The sequence below is a fragment of the Podarcis melisellensis genome (genome assembly GCF_964234715.1).
Source record: "Podarcis melisellensis genome assembly, chromosome: 16".
Taxonomy (NCBI): Eukaryota; Metazoa; Chordata; class Lepidosauria; order Squamata; family Lacertidae; genus Podarcis; species Podarcis melisellensis.
Genome location: NC_138533.1, coordinates 20,890,431 through 20,914,311, shown reverse-complemented (window position 1 = coordinate 20,914,311; position 23,881 = coordinate 20,890,431). Strand labels below are relative to the sequence as shown.

The following is a 23,881-nucleotide window of genomic DNA, read 5'->3' as shown; positions in this document are numbered from 1 at the left end:
TTTCTCCCGAGTAAACAGGGCTGCCGTCCTAGGCACTGGGTGGGATTCTCCTCTGTTGCTTTCCGCGGGCTTAGGCGTGATCAGCTTTCAACAGGATCACAATTCTTCAGCAAGGGAATCCTAAATGTGACTACTCGGAAGGAAAACCCCATTGAATTTAATGGGACTTATTTCCACGGATATGTGCATAGGATTGTAGTTGAATGGTGTTTTCAATTAAACTGCCTTGGAACCGTCTGGTGAAGGACGGGTAAGGACAAACTGATTGAACACTGCCCTTAATGACACGGATATATTATTATAATTATCCTTATTTTTTGGGTAGAGATGCAGATATGTAGATGAAGCTGTATCTGGCTAATGGAAATAATAAAATAGCGTGGATGATTGTGACAACAGGCGTGTACATACATAAGAAAGCAGCGGAGGCGAGTTCGTATTTGTGCATTTGGACGTCTTAACCCAATGCACTTTCAACTTGACCTCCATCGAGTTGGCCTCGTTTCCCAGAACCTGAACCAGAAACACAGTAGGATAGGAACCGCGCCTTTGTGCCATGTAATCTCAGAGCCAGTGTGGGGAAGCGGTTAGAGCGTTGGACCAGGGAGACGCGAGTTCAAATCCCCCGCTCAGCCCTGTGATGTTCACTTGGGTTGACCTTGGGCACAGCAGCCCTACGTACCTCACAGGGTTGCTGTGGGGATAAAATGTGGAGGGGGGCGGAAATCACGTAGGCCGCACTGAGCTGCGGGGGGGGGGGGAGGCGGATTATAAATGCAACCAATAAAGGAAACTCTGGAAGGACGTAAGGATGGGCCCGTAAGTGACTGCAAGGCAGAGATAACCTCCTTCCCAGGGGTCAGCTTTTCATCCTCCTCCTCCTCACCCCTCCTTTTTCTCTGCTCTCTCTTCCCCATCCCACCCCGCTGCCTTTTTTCTCAGGAAAACCTTCCTTGCCTCCGATCCTATTATAGCGCCTGCTATTTTGATGCTCTTGGCTCGGAGCCTATCAGGCCGGCTCCTATCAGAAAAGTTCCAAGCGGCTCTCATGGCCGCTGGCGCTGGGCAGATCTCCGGCCTGGAGCGGCGAAGCGTCTTTGAACATGAGCCGGACTGTCCCGTCTCTCGCCCACTCCCTCCCTCCCTCCCCTCCTGCTTCGCCATTTCGGGAGATAAAAACCACAAGCCTAGTTTAGGCAAGCCTCTATTCACCGAGAAGGGATAACAGCCGTCGTGGAGTGCAGCCAAGTCCGCTAGCACTCTCTCTTTCTCTGTCTCTCGCTCTGGAGGTCGTTTCACACGTTACGCAGTCAGAAACTCGGGTTTGCCACCGAGGAGGAACTCTCAGCAGGAGCCACAGCCAATCCCGTCTCCTGGCCGCGTGTGCCTGGAAGAAGCACGCGTCTTTCCCCCGTTTCCACGTTCACTGTTGGCTTTTTAGGAACACCCGTGTAACCCGAGCCTATGCGTGTATACTAGGGAACAAGCCACCGTGAAATCAGTGGGATTTGCTCCCAAATCAATCGAAGTTTATCATCATCATCATCATCATCAGTAAAGCGGTGGGGGGTATACACTTGAAAAGGTGTGGCGTGAAAAAGACACGCCATCAGCTATTGATGGGCGCGGGGAATAAACACCCTTGATATCCCCGTGATTTGGGGAACGGGTACGTCACATTGCATGCTGAAGATCCCAGGTTCGATTCTCAGCCTCTCCAGGTAGGGACTGGGATGTCTCCTGCCTGGAAACCTAGATATCTGCTTCTAGTCAGTGTAGACAACAGTGAGATAGATGGACTGCTGGTCTGATTCAGTCTAAGGCGCCTTCCCGCCTTCCCACCTGCCCTTGCTGTATAATGATTTGCCTGTTGCCATTTGCTCTTCTTTGCAGGGCATGGAGGGAATCAAAGTGTTCTTACACGAGCGAGAATTATGGCTCAAATTTCATGACGTGGGGACCGAAATGATTATAACCAAAGCTGGAAGGTAAGAATCCAGATATTTCTCTTTTTGGGGGGTCAGAATGCGGGTGATGGAGCTGGTGGAGAAAGACTCATTTTCACTAGATGTGTGCGTGTGTGATGGGCGTAGCCAAGATTTTTTTTTGGGGGGGGCAGACTTTATAATGGGTGGTGGTGGTAGAAGCGAGTTATCTGCGATGCAGTTGGTCAGTTAGTTAAATATTTTTATTTATTAGCTTGACGCCCATTTTAAATTTATTCTCTATATCCTCTTGCCTTTGTGGTTTTCCACCGAGGTTGCGTATTGTAGTCTTACCACAGTGTTGTAAGCCGCCTCGAGGGTTTTTCTTTTGGTCAAAAGGCGGGGCATGGATATTTTTTAGGTAAGTTAATGGCTCTGTGGAGAAAACATAAATAAATGAAATATCGGCCTGCTTCCCTAAAAGACGAAGAAACACGATTCATTTGTAGGGCTGTGTGTGTCCTCGGAGGGAGGGGAGTTCCTTTGCGAACCCCATTGAAATGTAAAGAAGCATTTCCGGGCAGTGGCGTAGCGTGGGTTGTCAGCACCCGGGGCAAGGCAAGTAATTTGCACCCCCTAACCCGTGGATTTGCGCCCCCTAACCCTAACCCCCAGATGTTGCGCCCGGTGCGGCCGGCCCCCCCTGCACCCCCCACGCTACGCCACTGTTTCCGGGTGCGTTATAGCAGCCCGGACGTGCCTTGAAGGCTTCTGCCCAGTGAAAAATACGCAGGATCTGATGTCGCAAAAATGTAATACTGTATCAGGAGTGACACTGGAGCTCTCGGAATAGATTTCCTTGCAGGAATATTTCGAAGAATTGATCTTAAGGTTTGTGGATGCGATAATTAGGGCGATGCGTGCACTATATAGAAGGCAGGCGAGTTTGGCCAACGTCAAGCACGTCTTGGGTTGCAATGCCTGGCGCGTTTACTTGGGAGTAAGTCCTAATGAACGTAGTGAGGTTGACTTCTGAGTAGACGGGCATGCATAGAACAGATTGGGGCTGGAGAGTTCTGTTCTGAAAAGTGTTTGGCTTTGATCCACAGGTGTTGGGGAAAAAATGAGAAGTTTTGTTTCTCCTGAGATTCTCTCCCCCCCCTTTTAAAACAAGTTTAGGTGCTGCAGCAACCCAGTTATTTTCGCAGGGTAACCATTGCAATAATCGAGACAAAATGAAACCATCTAAAGGCCCGCCAGTTTCGGTGGCACAATCCTGACCATGTCAGTTCAGAAGTAAGTCCTACTCAGAGTAGATCCACAGAAATGAATGAACGTAGGTTCATTTCCCTCTGAATAGGGCTTAGTGTATCAACCCAAAGTGTTTTCCCTTTTCTTAATGTGTTTGCTTGTTTGTGTGTGTATCATAAAAGCACAAACAACACTTCACTCAAGCTTGCTCTGGTTTTGTTAATTAGTTATTTAGGTTGTATCAAGTTTAGGGACAGGTGAATGCTTGAAATTAACGCAGTGAATACTATGTATACCATTAGACTGCGATTCTGCGCGCAATTACTTGCGAGTAAGTTCCACAGAACTTCTGAGTAAACATGCATAGGATCGTACTACGGGGTTCCATTGCGCTTCTCAGTTTTGCGCGCGCGTTATAGACACAGTAAGAGATTCGGCATGTTTTCATTTTGAGATATATATATATATATATATGCGCAAATCTAGACCCAATGACATCAAAACAATCAGATCTGAGAAGGGTCCTTCATAAACTATTTGGCCTCCTCGCTTCTATATTTACCATAGTATAACTCGCAAGGGCGCTATCTCTACCTCTCAGTGTTGAGGGAAAAAAAGTGTTCTGATCCCGCCTCCAATTATGGTTTTCCAAAAACACGCTCCACCACAAGCGCTGGAGGTTATGCTTTAAGGTTCAGTTTCTACTCCAGCTTTGAAATTAGTCCTGTTGAAATGAATGGCGGGGTCTGACTGGAAGATTCTACGTTTGAGGAGTTTAGGATTTGCTGCAATTTATTCTGTGTTTCCGTTTCGGAACACAATGTTGTTTCTCCCCCTTCCCCTTGTGTTTTGTTTATAATATAATATAATATAATATAATATAATATAATATAATATAATAATATATTATATATATATTATATTATATTATATTATATTATATTATATTATATTATATTATATTATATTATATTATATTATATTATATTATATTATTATAATTCTATTAAGTCTCCTATAAGAATGCTTTAGAATTAAGATGGATAGCTATAATCACTATTGGTTACTAGCCACCCTGGCTATGTTGTACCTCCACCGCTAGAGGCAGTATGCTGCAGGTACTAGTTTCTGGAAACGATAGGCGGGGAGAGTACTGTTGCGCTCAGATCCTTCCTGTAAGCTCCCCATGGTCGTCCGGCTGTATCCAGCCCCCCCCCCGTGATTATTTATTAAATTTTCAAAAAAAATCACATATACAGTACATTCCAATGCATAATATTTTTTTCTCTTGTTTTGTCGACTTCCCACCCCATTTTCCATTATGTTTTTTTATTGCTTCCCCTTGCTGCACCCTATCATCTCTCTCTTATACCATAACAACAATGCAATAATCTTTAATTCCTTCTGTTGCTCATAGTTCAAATCTTGCTTGCAAATTCATCATACTATAATATTTCTTTAAATAGTCTGAAATAGTCTATTCTTCCAAAAAACAGTCACCATTAATTTCTCTTATTTTAACTGTTAACTTTGCCAATTCCATGTTTTCCATCACTTTTCTTATCCATTCTTCTTGGGTGGGAACTTTTTCCTTCCAGATTTGTGCATAGAGAATCCTGGCTGCTGGTGGTTGTATTTTTTATGTTGTGAAGTGCCCTGTGATCTTCGGATGAAGGGCAGTATGCAATTTTAATAAATAAATAAAATAATAGATGGGCCATTGCCTGATCCACTAGGATTCTTCATACATTCTTACATATAAGAATTAGTGAATGGAGCATTGATTAGTTCACATCCGTTGCATCAGCCGCAGGGGGAAGAAGAGAGCAAAGTTCTACTGCAGTTTTGGTGACCCTGCTGCCACTCACTTCTAAGTTTTGAGGATGCAAAGAACTGCTTAGTGGCACAAACAGTTTCTCTTAGCAAACAGGATTTTCAGGCACCCCTCCCTGCTTTTTATATACAGTAGCATCTCTCCACTGCTTTAGCATGTCCATTTAAATTTCCATCTCAAAAGCAGTTCAGGAACATAGGCAGTGGTCATCTATTGAATCAAACCCTTGGTCATCTAGCTCTGTATTTTCTACATGGGCGGGAAATGATTCAATTCAAGATGTCAGGTGGGGGACATTCCAGATCCTACCGGGAGATGCTGGGGATTGAACCTGGGACCTTTTGGATGGAAGGCAAATGCTGTACCACTAAGCTACAGCCCTTATCCATGTTTACCATGTGGCACAGTGTATAGTATATGCCTTTGTGGAGGAGAAGTAGAGTCCAAGGAAATCTTATACCTGTCTATCTGGAAGTTAATCTGCTTTGGTTCAGTTGGACTTACTTCCAGGTACAGGATTGTAGCCTTTGGTTCCTTCCATTTCTAGATTTATTGTCAACTGGATTCTGGCCTAGAATTGAAATAGAAAAAAGAGACAATTATACAGTTTCAAACAAGTTTATTCCTGTGGTTCTTTTGAAGGTACCTTACAGACAAGTTGTGTTGTGTTGTGTGTGTACATGGGGGGTGTTATTGGGTTGTTGTTTTTATTTTGATTATATAATTTGTGGTTTTGCATTTTGATTTTGTTCTGTGAACAGCCCTGAGACCTCCAGGTATAGTATATAAATTCTAATTCTAATAATAATAATAATAATAATAATAATAATAATAATAATATGTACTCATATATACTCAATGTTATGTATGTATAATGCATATAATTGTTATGCAGTGAAGTATATTTTATAGAAATAGTTTATATATGTAAATGTACATGCACACATGCAAGCAAATAATTATATCCATAGGTCTGTTGCAGCAAGAGTCTTAAAGACTTTCAAATTTAAAAAGGAAGAGTGTTTATAAAGTATGTTTTAGAAGTGTGATTTTATTCAGTAAAATTTTGGATGCCACAGAAGTGTTTTAAAGTCTCTTGCTTGTGTGCATTGATATTGTAATAGATCTGTAATGCTAAGATGTTTAAGTATAGTAAATGTTAGGATTTACCAGTAATTAGAACTTGTATGCTGTAACTGGGATATGTTATAAGAAAGTCTCAATGTGTATTAGAAAGGAAGTTACGGAAGGGGGTTGAGGTGTCTAAATCATGCTTATGTGTAAAGACTGTGCTTGGACTTTGAGAATGTAATCAAGATCCATGTGCATTGGAATGTGTGTTCCTACTTCTGAGCACCAGCAATTAGCATGTGAAGAGTTAATTAACCTATGTAAATGTCCAAAGTGTGTACCAGTCTTGACAAGTGTTGATGGTCAGGAGAACTCTTTTGTTAGGTGACACCTGAGGGGGTTAATCATTAGTATTACAAAGCATCAAAAGCACCATTAGAATGCAATAATAATAAAGGAATAAAGGAGGCTTAGCGTTTAGGAGCAGCAGAATGAAGAGAGATGCCTTAGACTGGAGTGCTGCACTGCGGTGGGGAGCAAACCGCTCTTGAGATGACCATGTTGTAAGATCTGGACTCCCTCCGTGCAGACTGAAGGAGTAAATATGTGAATATATAGTATTTCTTAAAGCTGTGACAGTCTCTTGTCATGTCTTCAATTCTCCAAAGGAGCCCCATGGGCTCTTGCCTCTGTTTGGCAGAGAGAGGGGCAGGCACCCAACTTTTGTAAACAATATAAACATAACTGTTAATCTCGGGGTCATGGGTTTGAGTCCTACATTGGGTGAAAGATTCCTGCATTGTAGGGGCTGGACTAGATGACCCCTGTGGTCCCTTCCAACTCTACAAATCTATGTTTCTGTGAATCTGTTAGTCTTTAATGCTTAACAAGACTTAATGTTGCTTTCCACATACCCGGTAGTTTTTTAAAAGTTATTTACAAAACTGGGACGCAGGTGGTGCTGTGGGTAAAACCTCAGTGCCTAGGACTTGCTGACCATAAGGTCGGCAGTTCAAATCCCCATGGTGGGGTGAGCTCCCATCGTTCGGTCCCAGCTCCTGCCAACCTAGCAGTTCAAAAGCATGTCAAAGTGCAAGTAGATAAATAGGACCGCTTTATAGCGGGGAGGTAAACAGTGTTTCCGTGTGCTGGCTCGCCAGATGCAGCTTCGTCATGCTGGCCATGTGACCCGGAAGTGTCTTCGGACAGTGCCGGCTCCCGGCCTCTTGAGAGAGATGAGCGCGCAACCCTAGAGTCAGTCACGACTGGCCCTGTTGGGCAGGGGTACTTTTACCTTTACCTTTTCACTTACAAAACACAACTGCAAATACAATTGCAGAGCAGCTTACAGAAATCAGTAGCAATTAAAACTGAGGATTTGCAGAAGAGCTGAGGGGAAAAAATGTATATGTGTTTTTATATTTTTGTATTGTAAAATGAATAAAAATATTTGGAGAGAGACGTAGGAAGAAAAAAAAAACAAGCTCCAACACTAGCTCTTAAAATTCCAGTTTTCCTTCTCTTGCTCCCCAACTGCTAAGAAGGACAACTGTCTAAACCCCTGAGAATTGCTGCCAGTTAGTGTGTTGACAATAATGAGCTAGATGGGCCAATGGACTTACTCATAATAAGGCAGCTTCCTATGTCTTAGGGACATGGCCGTAGCTCAGTGGTAGAGCATCTGCTTTATGTGCAGAAGGTCCCAGGTTCGATCCCTGGTACCTCCAGTAGGTTTAAGGACACCTGCCTGGAACCCTTGAGAGTTGCTGCCAGTCCGTGGGTGTAGATAATGCTGAGCTAGATGACCAACAACCCAACTTGGTAAAAAGCAGTTTCCTATCCTCCTAGCCTTCCTTATGAGTTGCATTTGCCTTGTAGGGACTACCCAGAGACCTTCATGGCTATGTTGAACACTCTGAACCAGGGATTAGGAAGCTAGGGCTCCAATTCCCATCCAGCATGGCCAGTGGTCATTTTATAGCTCAGCGGGTGGCGCTATGGGTTAAACCACAGAGCCTAGGACTTGCCGATCAGAAGGTCGGTGGTTCGGATCCCTGCAACGGGGTGAGCTCTCATTGCTCGGTCCCTGCTCCTGCTAACCTATCAGTTCGAAAGCACATCAAAGTGCAAGTAGATAAATAGGTACTGCTCCGGTGGAAAGGTAAACGGCATTTCCGTGTGCTGCTCTGGTTCGCCAGAGGCGGCTTAGTCATGCTGGCCACATGACCTAGAAGTTGTACGCCGGCTCCCTCGGCCTGTAAAGCGAGATGAGCACTGCAACCCCAGAGTGGGCCATGACTGGACCTAATGGTCAGGGGTCCCTTTACCTTTACCTTAACATCTTGGAGGCCAGAAGCTCCCCACCTCTGATAGCTCTTTGTTCTATTTTGGAAACTGTATGACAGCATTTTGTTTTCACTTGGTTTTGCTTTGGGCTGTTTAAATTACTTTGCGACTTTTACTCGGGATTTAGAAGTACTGCATTCTGGTTGGAGAGTGCTATAGATTACACAGATGCAAGGGTGAGAAATTATTTAAAGGCGTCAGATATTGGATGACTTCTTTTGGAAAAAAGAGAGGGAGGAAGCAGAAAGGAGAGATGGGGATCTTAAGCAAATTTATTTGAAGTAAGCCAACCTGGAAGTAGCAGGGAATACTTCTGAGTAAATGCTTAAGATTGCAGCTGTAAGAAAACTTACTGGTGGATCATACCTCTTAATGATAACTGGACCTCATATGAAATGTTTACTTTCTGGTTCTCAATCTTGGTTATACTACGAAAGACTGTAATTGCAATTTGTTCCAGAACAAATGTTTTCAGATCAATGCATCTCTCTGCTAATATTTACGTGTCTTTTTCTTTCCCTTTTAGGCGCATGTTCCCCAGCTACAAGGTGAAAGTGACGGGACTCAACCCCAAAACAAAGTACATCCTGCTAATGGATATTGTCCCTTCTGATGACCACAGATACAAATTTGCAGATAATAAATGGTATGCAGCCTAATTCTGTTTTGGAGATAGGTCAAAAACCATGCAAGATTAAAGGGTTAAAAACAAAATCTATACAGAGCAAAGCCAAAAGGGGCAATTGCTCTTTGGTGTGGCGTGGGATACCCTGCTCCTTGGACTAAGAAAATTTGTCTATACATTGAAGCAGAGCTGAGGAAACCACAGGCTAAGGGTGGCCCTTTAGGCCTCTCTTTCTGGCCCTTGGAACTCCCCACAGACCCCACCCGTTACTGGCCCCGTTTTGCACCTTGAGTGGTTTTCCCTGGCTGGAAGATGTGCTCTCATAATGCCTCTCATTTGCCTGGCTGGAGCATAGAGAAGTACAAAGCGAAAAGGTCCAGAATTCAACCATTTTGCATTGTGTGTAGGGACAGTTCTAAATACTGGGTGGCACACAGCTGAATGACACTGTAGGGTAGGTCTGTACCACTCCAGACATCAGGTAAATCTACCAGACTTTGCACATTCAAGAATGTGATTCCTTCAGCTGCAGCATGTAATAGGCAGTCTGTTCTGTCAGTGGAGGTGAGTCCATTAGGGCAAGTGGGGGCAATGCCCCATCAAGCTAAGTCTGTCCTCTTCCAGCCTCCGCCTGACCACTTCCTTACAAGTAGGAGGGGCAGTGCTGGCTGTCAGCATCCTCCTCCTTAGTCTCATAAAATTGAGCAAGGAGTATGGTGGGAACAAAACCAGAATGAATTGGCTCTACCTATCATAGACCAGGCATAGGCAAACTTGGCCCTCCAGATGTTTTGGGACTACAATTCCCATCATCCATGACCACTGGTCCTGTTAGCTAGGGATGATGGGAGTTGTAGTCCCAAGATATCTGGAGGGCCAAGTCTGCCTACGCTTGTCATAGACCAATCAGTAACTCCACCAGGCATTTTCTCTGGCTCCCTCTACTGTTGGCCTCCATGCCTTCTATCCTACTAGTCCCAATCAGCAGCAGTCTCTACTGCATTCCATGACTTCAAGACTCTATCATCCCTCTCTGCTGCACATTATCACTATCATTATTGTCGTTGGCAATGTGGTACAGTCTATTGTACCATCTCCAGACTACCACTTTAGCTACTGCAAAATTAGTGAAGGGATGGGGCATGTCTGAGGAATAGGACTGGGAGGGAAAAACCATTTGACAATTCTTCTCTTTCTCTGGGCTTATTCACAATTACATTTTGCCCCACTCTTCCCTGGCACAGATTTGTGCTTAAAAGCTCTGCGTCCAAGCAGTTGCTGTTGGTTTTTGCCCTGGAGCTTTCCCTGCAAAAGCTTTAAAAAGTGGGGTTTCATGGGGAAATCTCTGGAGCAAAAAAAAGGGCACTTGGACACATAACTTTAAAGCATGGGCCATGCATGGAAAGAGTGGAGGATAAGCTGTTCTTCCCTCCTCTGATTTGCAGCCTTTTCTGATTTTCTAACATAGTTGAGAGAATAAAACAAAACACCAAACCCACTGTGTTGATTTTGGTTAGGTCAGTGACTGGGAAAGCTGAGCCTGCCATGCCAGGAAGATTATATGTGCACCCAGACTCGCCAGCCACTGGGGCCCATTGGATGAGGCAGCTGGTCTCCTTCCAAAAACTCAAGCTGACCAACAACCATCTTGACCCATTTGGCCATGTAAGTACCTGGCAGATTTAATTTCATATTGGCTGATACAGACTGACATTGGAGCTCTCGTCAAAACAAAACAAACGCCAGCTTTTCAATCAGAGCTTAATTGGATCCATACATATGCACCACAATAGGATTTAGCAATCTTAAGCTCCTGTTATACGATATCACGGATGGTGACTCTAATCACCTGCAGAGTGCCTTTCGTTTGTCACCGAGGAATCGCAGCCACTCCCAGTAACAGGGAAGAGATGGAGAAGCTGAGACCTAGCTGTTGTTAAGACTACAACTCCCATCAGGCCAAGGCAGCAAGATGAAAGGTCAGGGACCATGGGAGTTGTAGTCCAATGACACCCAGAGGGTCATAAGTTTTCCCCATCCCTGGTTTAGGGATACCCAACAACTCTTCTCATTTTAGAAAGTAGACATTTTGGGCCATGATCCAATGGCAACAACAGAGAAGGTGGCTATAAACTTTCACAACGTTGATTTCACTTTGTGCCAGATTGCAACCTAGATTACAGGTGGATAACCTGTGACCTTCCAGATGCTGATGGTCTAAAACTTTCGCCATCCTGGCAGGGACTGATAGGATTTGAAGTCTGACAAGATCTGGAGGTTCACAGGCATTCCACTCCTTGCCAAGATAGATAAATTGATGGCGAGTAAACTCCAATGAATTCTCAGTTGAGTAGCTTGGGTGCTGTGTAAGGGCATGTGCCTGTTGTGGCTTAGACTGTGTACATCCTGTATCTTTAAAGCACATTTGAAGCACAATCTCATCCTTAAACAATTCTGGGATCTACAGTTTACCCCTCGCAGATTTACAATTCCTAGCAACCCTTCATAAACTATGGTGCCCAGAATTCTTTGAGGAGTAAAACATACTTTGAAGCTAGAGTGTATATGCAGCACTTGCGAAGGAAGATGAGTTTATTTTAAAAACTACAGTGGTACCTCGCAAGACGAATGCCTCGTAAGATGAAAAACTCGCAAGATTAAAGAGTTTTTTGTTTTTTGAGTTGCTTCGCAAGACAAATTTCCCTATGGGCTTGCTTCGCAAGACGAAAATGTCTTGTGAGTTTCAATGCATTCCTATGGGAATTTGGTTTCAATGCATTCCTATGGGAATCCGTGCTTCGCAAGACGAAAAATTCGCAAGACGAAAAAACTCGCAGAACGAATTAATTTCGTCTTGCGAGGTACCACTGTACCTTTATTTCAGAATTGCAACTAATATTTCTGCTGGTGAGGGGGATATGGGTCAAGGAGTGCTCTGTTTGCAAAAAAGGGAAGCATAAGACAGCATATGCTAACAAGATGTCGTATCTAATAAAGCTGACATTATACATATTGTATTATTTATTGGATTTGGTGTTTATAAAATAATGAAGTAGAAACAATGTAGGAAATTACTGTTTTATATGTTCACTTGGAAAGAAAGTCTCTTGATTTATCTGTGCTTCCACTGCTCTGTTATTTTCTTTCATGTGCACCTCTACACATATTGCTCAAAGTCTGATTTCTCAAAGGGGAATAATAGAATTGTAGAGTTGGAAGGGAACACAAGGGTCATCTAGTCCAACCCCCTGCAATGTCTGAATCTTTTGCCCAATGTGGGGTTCAAACCCACAACCACGAGATTAAGTCTCATGCTTTACCAACTGAGCTATCCCAGAAGCATGTTCAAATGCCCTGGGAATTATTCTTAGGCTCAAGCCTCAACCTAGGGATGGGGGGTGGGGAAGAAAGAGAAATTGAACTGCACTCTCATTTAAAAGGGAACTGACTTAATTCACCCTTTCTGACATGAGACACAGCCATCCTCCAAAATTTGCACTTTTCTGAATGTTGAGATGTTCTAGCCAAGTAATGTGTACAAAAATGCATATATTTGGGCAAGATATATGGAAGAATGCATTATGTCAGTGAAAAATAACATGCAGCAATGCATTATATTTGGGAATGCTGCTTTGCAAAAGTGTGTCTTTTAACCAAAATTGCATACAAACATGTTGTACATTGGGATAAATTCACACAAAATTAGTGGTACATTTTCTGACATTAAAAAAATAAATTTCAAAGTGATGTGGAGAACTGAATTTAAATTAAAAAAGGAGAGAGACAAACAGAGAGAAACTGAAATTGACAGATTCACCCACCCCCTACCTAAAACATATGTCTCTTCTAATCTCAGATGGGTGGAGGCAGAGGGAGACTGTGATATTTTTAAACAATGAGAGAAAGCTCCTCTGTGTATGATCAGAGACAGCCTGCACTGCATTCTTATCATTCAACCATATATTGTTTACTGTCCTTTCCCAGCACTGAAAACAGGTTGCTGTGGACAGAGGCATAGCAAGGTCAGGTGATACCCGGTACAACTTTTCTTTTTGTCAACCCCCCCCCCCCCCGTTGCAATTTTTGGGAACGTTGTCCAGAGTTGTTGACCTTTTTTTTAGGGAGGGTTGGCTGCGAAACAGATACAGGGGTGCCAGCGCCACCCACCGACCGCCGATCGCATAAAACTGCCCGCCGGGGATGCGAGCGCTGACGGCTGGGTGTGTGTGAACGCCACCCGCTGGAGGGGGGGAGGCTGATCACTGGCCATATTTGCGTGATCAGCGGCTGTATTTTCACGACAGTCACACCAATCGTGAAAATCCGCCCGCTGGGCGTGAGGATTTTGTCACCCTCCCCAGGCATGACACCCGGGTCGGACCGGACCCCTGCACCCCCCTTGCGATGCCCCTGGCCTGTGGAATCACAAAAGAACAGAATTGGAAGAGGGCCTCTGAACGAGTACAGTGGTACCTCGGGTTACAGACGCTTCAGGTTACAGACTCCGCTAACCCAGAAATAGTACCTCAGGTTAAGAACTTCAATTCAGGATGAGAACAGAAATCACACGGTGGTGGCACGGCAGCGGGAGGCCCCATTAGCTAAAGTGGTACCTCAGCTTAAGAACAGTTTCAGGTTAAGAACGGACCTCCAGAATGAATTAAGTTCTTAATCCGAGGTACCACTCTACTCCTGCCTGCTTAAGTACAGGACCTGCTATTCAAGATACAGCTGCAGCAGCTCTGACAGCTGGTGGTCCAGCATCTTCTGAAATATCCCCAGCAAAGGAGAGCCCACTGTCTCCTGCGGAGGTCTGTTCTGCTGTGGAACCACTCTTCCTGCTAGGAGGCTTCTGTTGATGCTTAGCTAAAATCCCCTGCAGTTCTAGTCTCTCCCTCCAGAGCAGGCTTCCTGAACCTCGGCCCTCCAGATGTTTTGAGAGTACAATTCCCATCGTCCCTGACCACTGGTCCTGCTAGCTAGGGAACATGGGAGTTGTAGGCCAAAAATATCTGGAGGGCCAAGGTTGAGGAAGCCTGCTCTAGAGTAACAGAGGGCATTTTCCAATTGAGGTCTGCATGCTTTTGCTGCCTATTGCAGACTGACTGCCAGAGCAGCAGCAGAGAGAGCACATTAATGCTCAAATTCTTTTCACTAAGCTGAGGCTGACAGCTGAAATGCCGAGGGATGGGCGGCCGGGAAGCCTGAGCCAGGAAGGTGTTTAACAGTGAATAAAGTTGGTCTTAATTTGATGGAAGTGTGCTTGATGCATTTTGGTGGCAGCCGCGCCCTGTCAACAGTTGGCTCTAATTGAGCTCCGGCTGCACAAGTGGTTCCTGCAGACATGTGGAGGGGAGATGTGAGATGAAATGGGAGACAGCAGCGCCTTGTAAACAAGGATCTGTACAATGTGCTAACTGATCTAGTAACCTAGATTGAAGTGCAGCCGCCCAGCCCAGGTTACAGTTTGAATTAATCCTCATGCCTCGCTGGACTGACATCACACCCACACACCCAGTATTCTAGTCCAGGCTTAATTTTAGCTGTGCAAGTCTTGGACTTAGCTTCAGAACCTATTTTTGGTGTTAGACCTTAAGGAGGAATCAGAGCATGTACAGAATGCCTCCTCCGCTCCTTTTTTAAGGATTGCAATCCTAAACTTATTTATTAAGGGTTTCAGGTCTATTGTACACAATGGGATTTGTTTCTGCGCAAACATTCATTGGAATGTGTTGTGATTAATTATAACTTGCTTCTAAATTATCTTCGACTAAGGGCAACAATTTCTAGTTAGTCGCATTCCGTGCCTTCACTTGTTATAACCTTGAACAGTGCAATCCTATAATGTCCTTTCAGAAGTCTGACCTACTGCCTGACCCAGGGACTTACGTGCAAGCAAGCAAATGTGTATAGGATTGGAACCTTTTTGTAAAACGCTTTGAGGTTTTTGAAGTTTTCCCCTAACAATCAAGCAGTGTATAAATCTTATGAAAGAAAGAAACAACCCCGAAACATCGAAGAATCTTGTGGCACCTTTAAGACAAATGTATTCTAGTATAATAATAATAATAATAATAATAATAATAATAATAATAATAATTTGTTAGCTGTAAACATGCCTCAAGACCTTTCACTGGCTTTGCTGCAATAGACTAGGGTGAAATCTACACACATATAAAAAAAGTTGTGAAAATGCTTTTTCAAAAAAACATTTTGAAAAATATATTGAAATTCCCATAGCTCATTGTTGCCATCTAGTGTCACATTTGCATATTGCACTTTACAACACACTTAAAACATTTTATTTGCAGCTGTATAGCTGAGTCCTAAGGCAGCTAGCCCTCTGGAAACAGTTACAACCTTAGCCTTAAACATTTAATAGCTAAACGGCATGTTTGTGTGTGAAAGACTACAGTTAAGGAAGCGTGATCATTTAAAAAAAATATTTAGATATCGCTGTCAGTCAGAATAGATTCCAGGGCAGACTGCAAACCTTTACAACTATATCAACCAGACAAAAACACAAATTAGAAACAAGCTGTAGATTCATGACAGAAAGAACAGAAACACTTAAATTGCTTGAGGTTTGACTTGGTAGCCACTGCAAATATCTCTCTCTATACCGGGTGTGGGGAACCTGTGACCAGTGGAAGCCAGCCCATTAGGACACATGAAGAACTGCCCCCCCAGCCCCAGCCCCCCAAGTAATTTCGTTGTCCCCGAGAGGGGGCAATGACAATAAAGATATTATTATTATTATTATAGTCTGCCCTCAGCCAGTCTCCACCTGCTTTCCTTGCTGATTATAACCAGATCAGGCCCAGGGTATGCCTGCCAGCTTCCTCTTCCACCTTAAGTCTCAGTGTTGCCTTTGCAGAACTGAGCAGGGAAGAGGAAGGGGTCAAAAATGGACTTAGTTGGCTCTGCCTGTTACCAACTGTGGTGCCACCTACAGGTGGGCTCCTTGTCTTCTGCCCTACCAGTCCCAATGAGCACCAGCCATCACCGCCTGTGGTGCCCTGGATACCGTTGGAGAACAAATCCCACCAGCCCCAGGCAGTATAGAGTTGTAGCCCGGCAACACCTATATCCTCCAACTCTTCCTGAGGACACCACTTCATGTTGTAGGAGAGAGGTTTGAAATGTTTCAGTGCTTTCATCTCCTGGAGACAAGAACAAAACAACCTTCCCTGCACATAGAAAGCTAGAATGTCCTGGTGAGGGACATTCTTCCCTGAGGGGGCAGTTTTCTTTGTGCAATGAGTCTGATAGTTGGCTAAGTTGGCTAAGGGATGCTGGGAGTCCATCAGCTGAAGATCACTGATGTAGTTAATACTAAGCTAGATGGACCAATCGTCTGACTCAGTATAAGGCAACTTCATATGTTCTTCATATGTTTTAACCCAGATTTGGTGGAACGCTCTGTCTCATGAGACCAGGGCCCTGCAGGATCTGATTTCTTTCCGCAAGGCCAGTATGACAGAGTTGTTCCGCCTGGCCTTTGGCTTGGAGTCAATTTGATTCCCTCCCCCTCTTTCTTTTTCCTTTCTCCTCCTGTGATGAGGCTGCATTTTAATGTTTTAATGTTGTATTTTAATCTTGTTTTTGAAGTTGCATTTCAATCAACTTGTTTTTTATTGGTTGTTAGTCACCCTGAGCTCCGTCTTGGCTGGGGAGGGCGGGGTATAAATAATTTTTATTTATTATTATTATGGGCATGGATAGCTCGGATTGTTAAAGCATGGTGTTGATAACGCCAAGGTTGCAGGTTGCATGGCAGGGGGTTGGACTAGATGATCCTTAGGGTCCCTTCCAACTCTACGAATCTATTATTCTTTCTTTCTTCCCCCCAACTCTTCTCTCTCTCTCTCTCTCTCTCTCTCTCTCTCTCTCTCTCTCTCTCTCTCTCACACACACACACACACACACACACACACACACACACACACACACGAGAGACTCCTGGCTTGGGGTGGGGGACGCGCAAAGGGCAATGGGCGCTCCGACTGGGACGCCCCTTCCCACTGGGCCCAACCGTCTCCCTCCCTGCCAAGCGGAGCCCGCGCTCCACAACAATGGGAAGCGGGGAGGCGCGCGGGCGGCCCCCTCAATTAGGAGAGCCGTAATGAAATTAAAAACCATTAGATCGTTCACCGTTGATGTCTGCGACTCTCCAGGATGTCAGAGCCGATTTGGCTAAACCCCCCGGATGAGAGGGGCTTTGCGAGCAGCCCTGACGTCCCGAGGCCCCTGGCTGGCGCAGGCCCCGCGGGGCAGCCTGCGTCTCCCTGTCGCCAGAATCGACGGCAATCATTGTCAGGAGGGAGGAGGAGAAGGGACGGACGGGCGGGACCGATACGCTCCCCGTCTCCTCCTCCTTGCCCCTGGAGATTAGGCTTTGGGGAGCGCCGGAGATCTGCAGGACTTGGGTCGGCTTGGAAGGCTGGGGCCGGGTGGGGAGAGGCGCTCGGGAGGTCCTTCCGACGGGCACCCCCCCTCCTTCGGCATTCCTTTCAAAGGACAATGGGGAGATGGAGGGGAAGGATGGGAGGAAGAGATGGGGTCAGGCGCCCTGGCGCATTCGTTAACCCCATGCCAAATGCCCATCCTGCGTTCTGGCCTTCGCTCTCCTTTGGTCAATTTCTCCCTGTTCTGTTTTGTGTGTGTGTGAGAGACAGTTATTGCAGTTACTATTATTTTAACACGGAAGCCAAAAGTTCTGAAGCAGCTACCTATGAAGAAAGAAATGAAAACAGAAGCCTTTAGCAAATTGTTGTTGTTTTCAAAAAAATAATAATTAATATTGCGTTTCAATATTAATGCTGCATTTTAATTTTTGCAACTCACCCTGGGACCTTAGGGTGAAAGAAGGCAATAAATTGTAATACTGATTATGATGATGATAATACTTTTGTTCTTGTTTTTATTATATATTTTGTATTTTTATCTTGTATTTTTATGCTGTGAACCACCCTGAGATCTGAGGATGAAGGGCGGTATACAAATTTTTAATAATAATAATAATAATAGGTTGTATCTAATGTTAGTCCTGCTCTGAAATTAATGGAATGAATGAGTAACTTAGGCTTATTAACTCCACTGGCTCCAGCTGAGTAGAGCTTAAATTGAATACAACACAGTGTAGAAGAAGAATACAAGCAACCACAAGCATATATTCTGATGCAGTTACATACCAGGAGACAAAGATAAACAGAAGCCTTTAGGACATATATTTATGTATTATTCAGACATATTCACCAGGAAACACTCCGATGCAACAATGTACCAAGAAAGAAATGAAAGCAAGGCTTTAGGAATCCCCTTAAAGTAAATGCCTGAAGGTGGTATTCAGTGCCTATCTTACTCAGAGTAGACTCATTCAGGTTAGTGAACACGACTGGTTTAGGCTCAGTAATTTCGATGGATTTACTCGGAATAGGACTTAGTTGAATACAATCCTGGGTAAACAGGAATGATTTCAGACTCCATTACCTGATGGTGTCAATGGGAGTTACTAACTAGTTACTACTTAGGCAAGTATTTACTATTATTTATTTGTTTCTTTACTCATACAAATGGCCCAGAGTAACTCACGAACACCAAAACAGTGGTTCCCAAATCTCACCCCCCCTTCCCACAAACAACTTGAAGATTTCCTAGGGTCTTAGCAGACTGCTTGATGATTTTTCTGCCTGTTCTAGCAATTGTGCTAGATGCTGTATGGCTTTTAATTTCATCTTAATTGTTTCTTATAAATTATATTTTGATTTTACTACACTTGGAATCCCACAGAACTGCAACTGTAACGCAATACAGGTGTCAGGGTTTCTGGGAGAGAGGAGGAGATGACAGAGGAGACGGAGAGCGAGTGGGAGGAGGGGCAGAAGGATGAGGAAGAAGATGACGGAATTCTGAGGGAATCCACGAGTCTGAGCAGCGAGTCAGAGGATTCTCAAAAGGGGGTTACCTTAATCAAGCAAAAGGGAGGAGAAGGGAGAAGCGGAGAGGAGCCCAGTGGAAGACAGACGCAGCAAGAGGCGTCTCAGCCGGAACGGAGTAAAGGGGGTGGAGTCGTCAGCCTCTCGGAGGGAGCAGGATTAGGAGAGAACAGAGAAAGGGGGTTGGAGCAAGGTGTTCAGCCGGAAAGGGTGGAGAGCAGAACAAGGGGTGGTGTAGCGGTCGAAAGAAAGGTCAGCAGCAACGTACGCGCGCCAAGTTCAAACGTAGAGGCGCGCGGAAGTGGAGAGAGCTCAGGGGAGGAGCCCGGCCCTAAAGCCAGAAGGAGGGGGGAAGAGGCGGCAGAGGATTCAGCCTCAGGCGAGTCACGGAGAGAGGGAACCCAGGGGGGCAGGAAGACCCTGCGGAAAAGAAAGGAGAGGAAGAGGTGGTCTAGAGCCAGGCTATTAAGTTGGTGTGGAAGAGGGGAGGAGTCAGAGGGGACTTCAGCGGTCTAACGTGACAGACGTACGGCCACGATGCTGAACTGTACGAGAAGCAGAAATCTTCAATAAACTTTTCCTGTAAATAAACTGCAACGGAGTGAGGTCTCTTGTGAGCTGGGACCCGTCCTGGGTGGCCGTGACAACAGGAAAGAAAAGAGCCGATCAAAATGCAATTAAAAACCACTGTGATTTATTTATTTTTTTAACTGGGAAGACATGCTGTCTCCTATTTTCTGCTATGAATCCAAGCAGACCCTCTGAATGATAGCTGGTGGTCTGTGGACCACAGTTTGGAAACCCTGGTTTATCAAATAATGCCATTAATGGTGGCTTTCTGCATAGAGTTTCTTCACTGGGTAACTTGTTTTGCAACTCCCCTCCGCCCCAGAATTTGCTGCATTTCCAATTCCCCAATGTATCCCCGATTAGGGTATTTGTTGTGCTCTGTCTGATGCCAGAAGGCTGTTGATGGCTACTAATTCAGCCAGCTAGCCCTGGTGATTATCTAATGCTTATTAGATGGATTTCCCCTAAATTGATTTCTGAACTTTGAATGTTATTGTTATTCATGTTTTTATACTGTATTTTATGCTGCTTCTACAATTAAGTGTTTTAAATTTGTTGTTAGCCGCCCTGAGCCCGGTTTTTGAACCGGGAAGGGCGGGGTATAAGTAAAATAATAATAATATTATTATTATTACTAGGCATGGCTATGCTCTGCCTCCACAATACCAGTTGCTGGAAACTGCGGAAGGGGGGAAATAATAGAATTGTAGAGTTGGAAGGGACCCTGAGGATCATCTAGTCCAACCCCCTGCAATGCAGGAATATGCAGCTGTCCTGTATGGGGATCGAACCTCCAACCCTTGCGTTATCAGCACCATTCTCTAACCAACTGAGCTATCCTGCTTACTGGTTTCCTACAGGCATGTGTTTGGCCTCTATGAGAACAGGATGCTGGGTTATATGGGCCATTGGCCTTACCCAGCAGGTTCATCTTATGTTCTTACAATGTCTCCTCCTCCTTCCCTTCTAGATCATCCTCAACTCCATGCACAAATACCAGCCCAGACTCCATATCGTCAAGGCGGATGAGAACAATGGGTTTGGCTCAAAAAACACAGCCTTCTGCACCCACGTCTTTCCAGAGACGGCCTTTATCGCTGTGACGTCCTACCAGAATCACAAGGTAAATGATGGTGCCTTTGGAAATATCTTCTTGGAAATTGGAACATGGCTGAGGCAGAGTCCAGCATCCTCCTCTCATGATGGCCAACCAGATGCCCCAGTGGGAAGCCCAAGCAGGACCCAAGCCCAAGAGCATGCTCCCTTGCTGTGGTTTCCAGCAACTGCTACCCAGAAGCATTACTTCCTCCATCTGTGGAGCAGAGCATAACCATCATGGCCATCAGCCATCAGTATCCTTGCCCTTCATAATTTTTTCTGCCTTGAATGTTCCAGCATTCAGCTTCAGTGAATGCCCATGATTGCTAGCATTCTCACGATACGTGATGTTGCAGTGCATGATTGGTTTTAAGAAGGCTTCCTTTTTGTTTTTAGACCAATCTTTTTGGCCCAGATGACGGATCGTTGTCAGAAGACTACTACTACTACTACTACTACTACTACTACTACTACTACTAATTTGTACCCTGCCCATCTGGCCGGGCCTCCCCAGCCACCCTGGGCAGCTTCCAACAAAGATTAAAAATACATTAAAATGTCACACATTAAAAACTTCCCTAAACAGGGCTGCCTTCAGATGTCTTCTAAATGTCAAGTAGTTGTTTATCTCTTTGACATCTGATGGGAGGGTATTCCACACGGCAGGTGCCTGGTTCCCTGTAGCTTTGCTTCTCACAGGGAGGGAACCGTCAGAAGGCCCTCGGCGCTGGACCTCAGTGTCTGGGCAGAACGATGGGGATGGAGACGTTCCTTCAGGTATACTGGGCCAAGGCCGTTTAGGGCTTTAAAGGTCAGAACCAACACTCTGAATTGTGCTTGGAAACGTACTGGGAGCCAATGTAGCTCTTTCAGGACGGTGTTATGGTCCTATGGTCTTGGTGGCCAGTCCCAGGCACCAGTCTAGCTGCTGCATTCTGGATTAGTTGTAGTTTCCAGGTCACCTTCAAAGGTAACCCCACGTACAGCACATTGCAGTAGTCCAAGAATGAACAAAGCCTCCCTGACTATCTTCCTTCTGCTTTCTCTTTTCAGATCACCCAGCTCAAGATTGAAAACAACCCCTTTGCGAAAGGATTTCGAGGCAGCGATGATATGGAGCTTCATAGAATGTCGAGGATGCAAAGGTAAACATTTTCACAGTGTATAATGAGCTGGGAACCCTCTTCAGCCTGAGGTCACATTGCTCCCTGAGCCAACTTCTGAGGGTCACATGTCTGTGGTGGGTTGGGCCAGAGGGAAAAGGGGGTGGAGCCAATAGGTTAGGGCAGTGCTTCTTTTCTTAAAAAAAACACCACACGTTTAAGGCTACTCTCATTTTCCTACTTATATTGAAATACTGCCCCTGAATGAGGCCAAACTTAGATTCACAAAATGTTTAGGAGTATGTGTACCGCTGTGTCCCCCCAGAAAAAGCACTGGGTTAGGGTCCATCCACACTTTCGCTTGTCCCATGCCACTGGTGTGGAAAACCCCTCTTTAGTGGTAAATTGGTGCAAACCCAACTCGCCCTTTGCTCTGATTGACCGCTGAAGAGCTGTTTCCACTGGGTGAAAGCAAAGGGACAAGAGGAAGTCTGGACAAGCCCTTAGCTTCTAAAGATGCTATATTCTGCATCTAAGCAAGCAAGAGGCATTGTTGGAGTGGAAGGATGATTCCCAGCCAGACACATTTGCTTAGAAGAACCTGCTGGATCAGGCCAGTGGCCCACCTGATCCAGCATCCTGTTCTCACAGACAGTAGCCATTGACAGTCTGATCTTCCATGAGGCTGTTTCTTTCTCTTTCAAAGACATCACATCCAAGGTGGCAGTCATCATTGCTACCTCTGGAGGAAGTAAGTTCCATAGTTCTACTATGCACTGCAATGGATAAGTCCTCTCTTGTACAGTGAGTGGTACCTCGGGATAAGAACTTAATTCGTTCCGGAGGTCCGTTCTTATCCTGAAACTGTTCTTAACCTGAAGCACCACTTTAGCTAATGGGGCCTCCAGCTGCTGCCGCACTGCCAGAGCACAATTTCTGTTCTCATCCTGAAGCAAAATTCTTAACCTGAAGCACTATTTCTGGGTTAGCGGAGTATGTAACCTGAAGTGTATGTAACCTGAAGCGTATGTAACCCGAGGTACCACTGTATCTGTCCTGAATCTTTCAACATTCAGCTTCATTTGAATGTCTGTGTTCTTGTGGTATAAGAGAGGGAGAAAAAACCTTTTCTCTATCTGCTTTCTCCATGCCATGCATAATTCTATCATGTCACCTCTTTCCTGCCTTCTCTCTTAACTGAAAAGTCCCCAGCGCTGTCTGTAGCCTTTCTTCAAAGGGTGCCACTAGATCCCCTTGATCATTTGGAAGAATATCCCTTCGATAGTCAACTAAGTTTCATTTTCTTCATAAATTGGAGACAGAATTCATTGTGACTTAATTAGACACACAATTCTGCCTTTACAAATCTCTCTCTCTCTCTCTCTGTATGTATGTAATGGATAAGGCTCCTAAAATATGAACAGTTTTTTAAAAAAATTATGAACAGGTGGTCATCACCAACTTCAATTTGCTGCCGACATAAATGTAACAATGAAATTCTGGATGCGACATGCAAAGGCAGCCAGGAGTCTTGGCTCTCAGACTGTGCCTCTTTTTCTCAGACAGAGAAGAGCACATGTTTCTAATCGGCGTAAATGCTCTGTCTTCCCTTGTATATATATTTATAGGTCCCAATCATTTCCCTTTTCTGAGAGGGATGTTTTTGTGAGATGATAGCCATGCTCAGGACTTTGTCAGCACAGCTGGGAAACGTATGAGAAGAACCTCCTTTCCCCTCACCAACTAATTCTGCTAAATATGCCATGAGCGCAGTCATGGGGAAGGGCCATAGCTCAGCAGTAGAGAATCTGCCTTGCATGCTGAAGGTTGCAGGTTCAATCCTTGGCATTTCCGGGTAGGACTTGGAAAGTCTTCCTGTCTGAAATTCTGGGAAGCCTCGGCCTGTCAGTGTAGACCAGGGTTTCCTACGACTCTTAGCATCCTTAGCTAGCAGGACCAGTGGGGGCAGCAGTCCAAAAACAGCTGGAGACCCAAGTTTGGGAAACCATGGTGTGAACAGTATGCAGCTAGATAGGCCAATAGTCTGACTCAGCGCAGAGCAGCTGCCTATTCATTTCAGTCCTTTACTCAGAACAATGTGTACTAGGATCTGACATTAG

General features: G+C 44.9%; 1 protein-coding gene across 3 annotated transcripts in view; it reads left to right on the top strand.

Moving 5' to 3' along the window:
* TBX5 (T-box transcription factor 5) overlaps nt 1-23,881 on the top strand; it is a 97,725-nt gene that overhangs the window by 59,953 nt on the left and 13,891 nt on the right. For all 3 annotated transcript variants that reach the window (XM_081892412.1, XM_081892413.1, XM_081892411.1), the window contains exons 3-7: nt 1,894-1,988; nt 8,954-9,073; nt 10,570-10,717; nt 20,531-20,683; nt 21,712-21,803. In XM_081892412.1, coding sequence (XP_081748538.1) covers nt 1,894-1,988; nt 8,954-9,073; nt 10,570-10,717; nt 20,531-20,683; nt 21,712-21,803 — 608 coding nt within the window. The remainder of the gene's footprint in view (nt 1-1,893; nt 1,989-8,953; nt 9,074-10,569; nt 10,718-20,530; nt 20,684-21,711; nt 21,804-23,881) is intronic.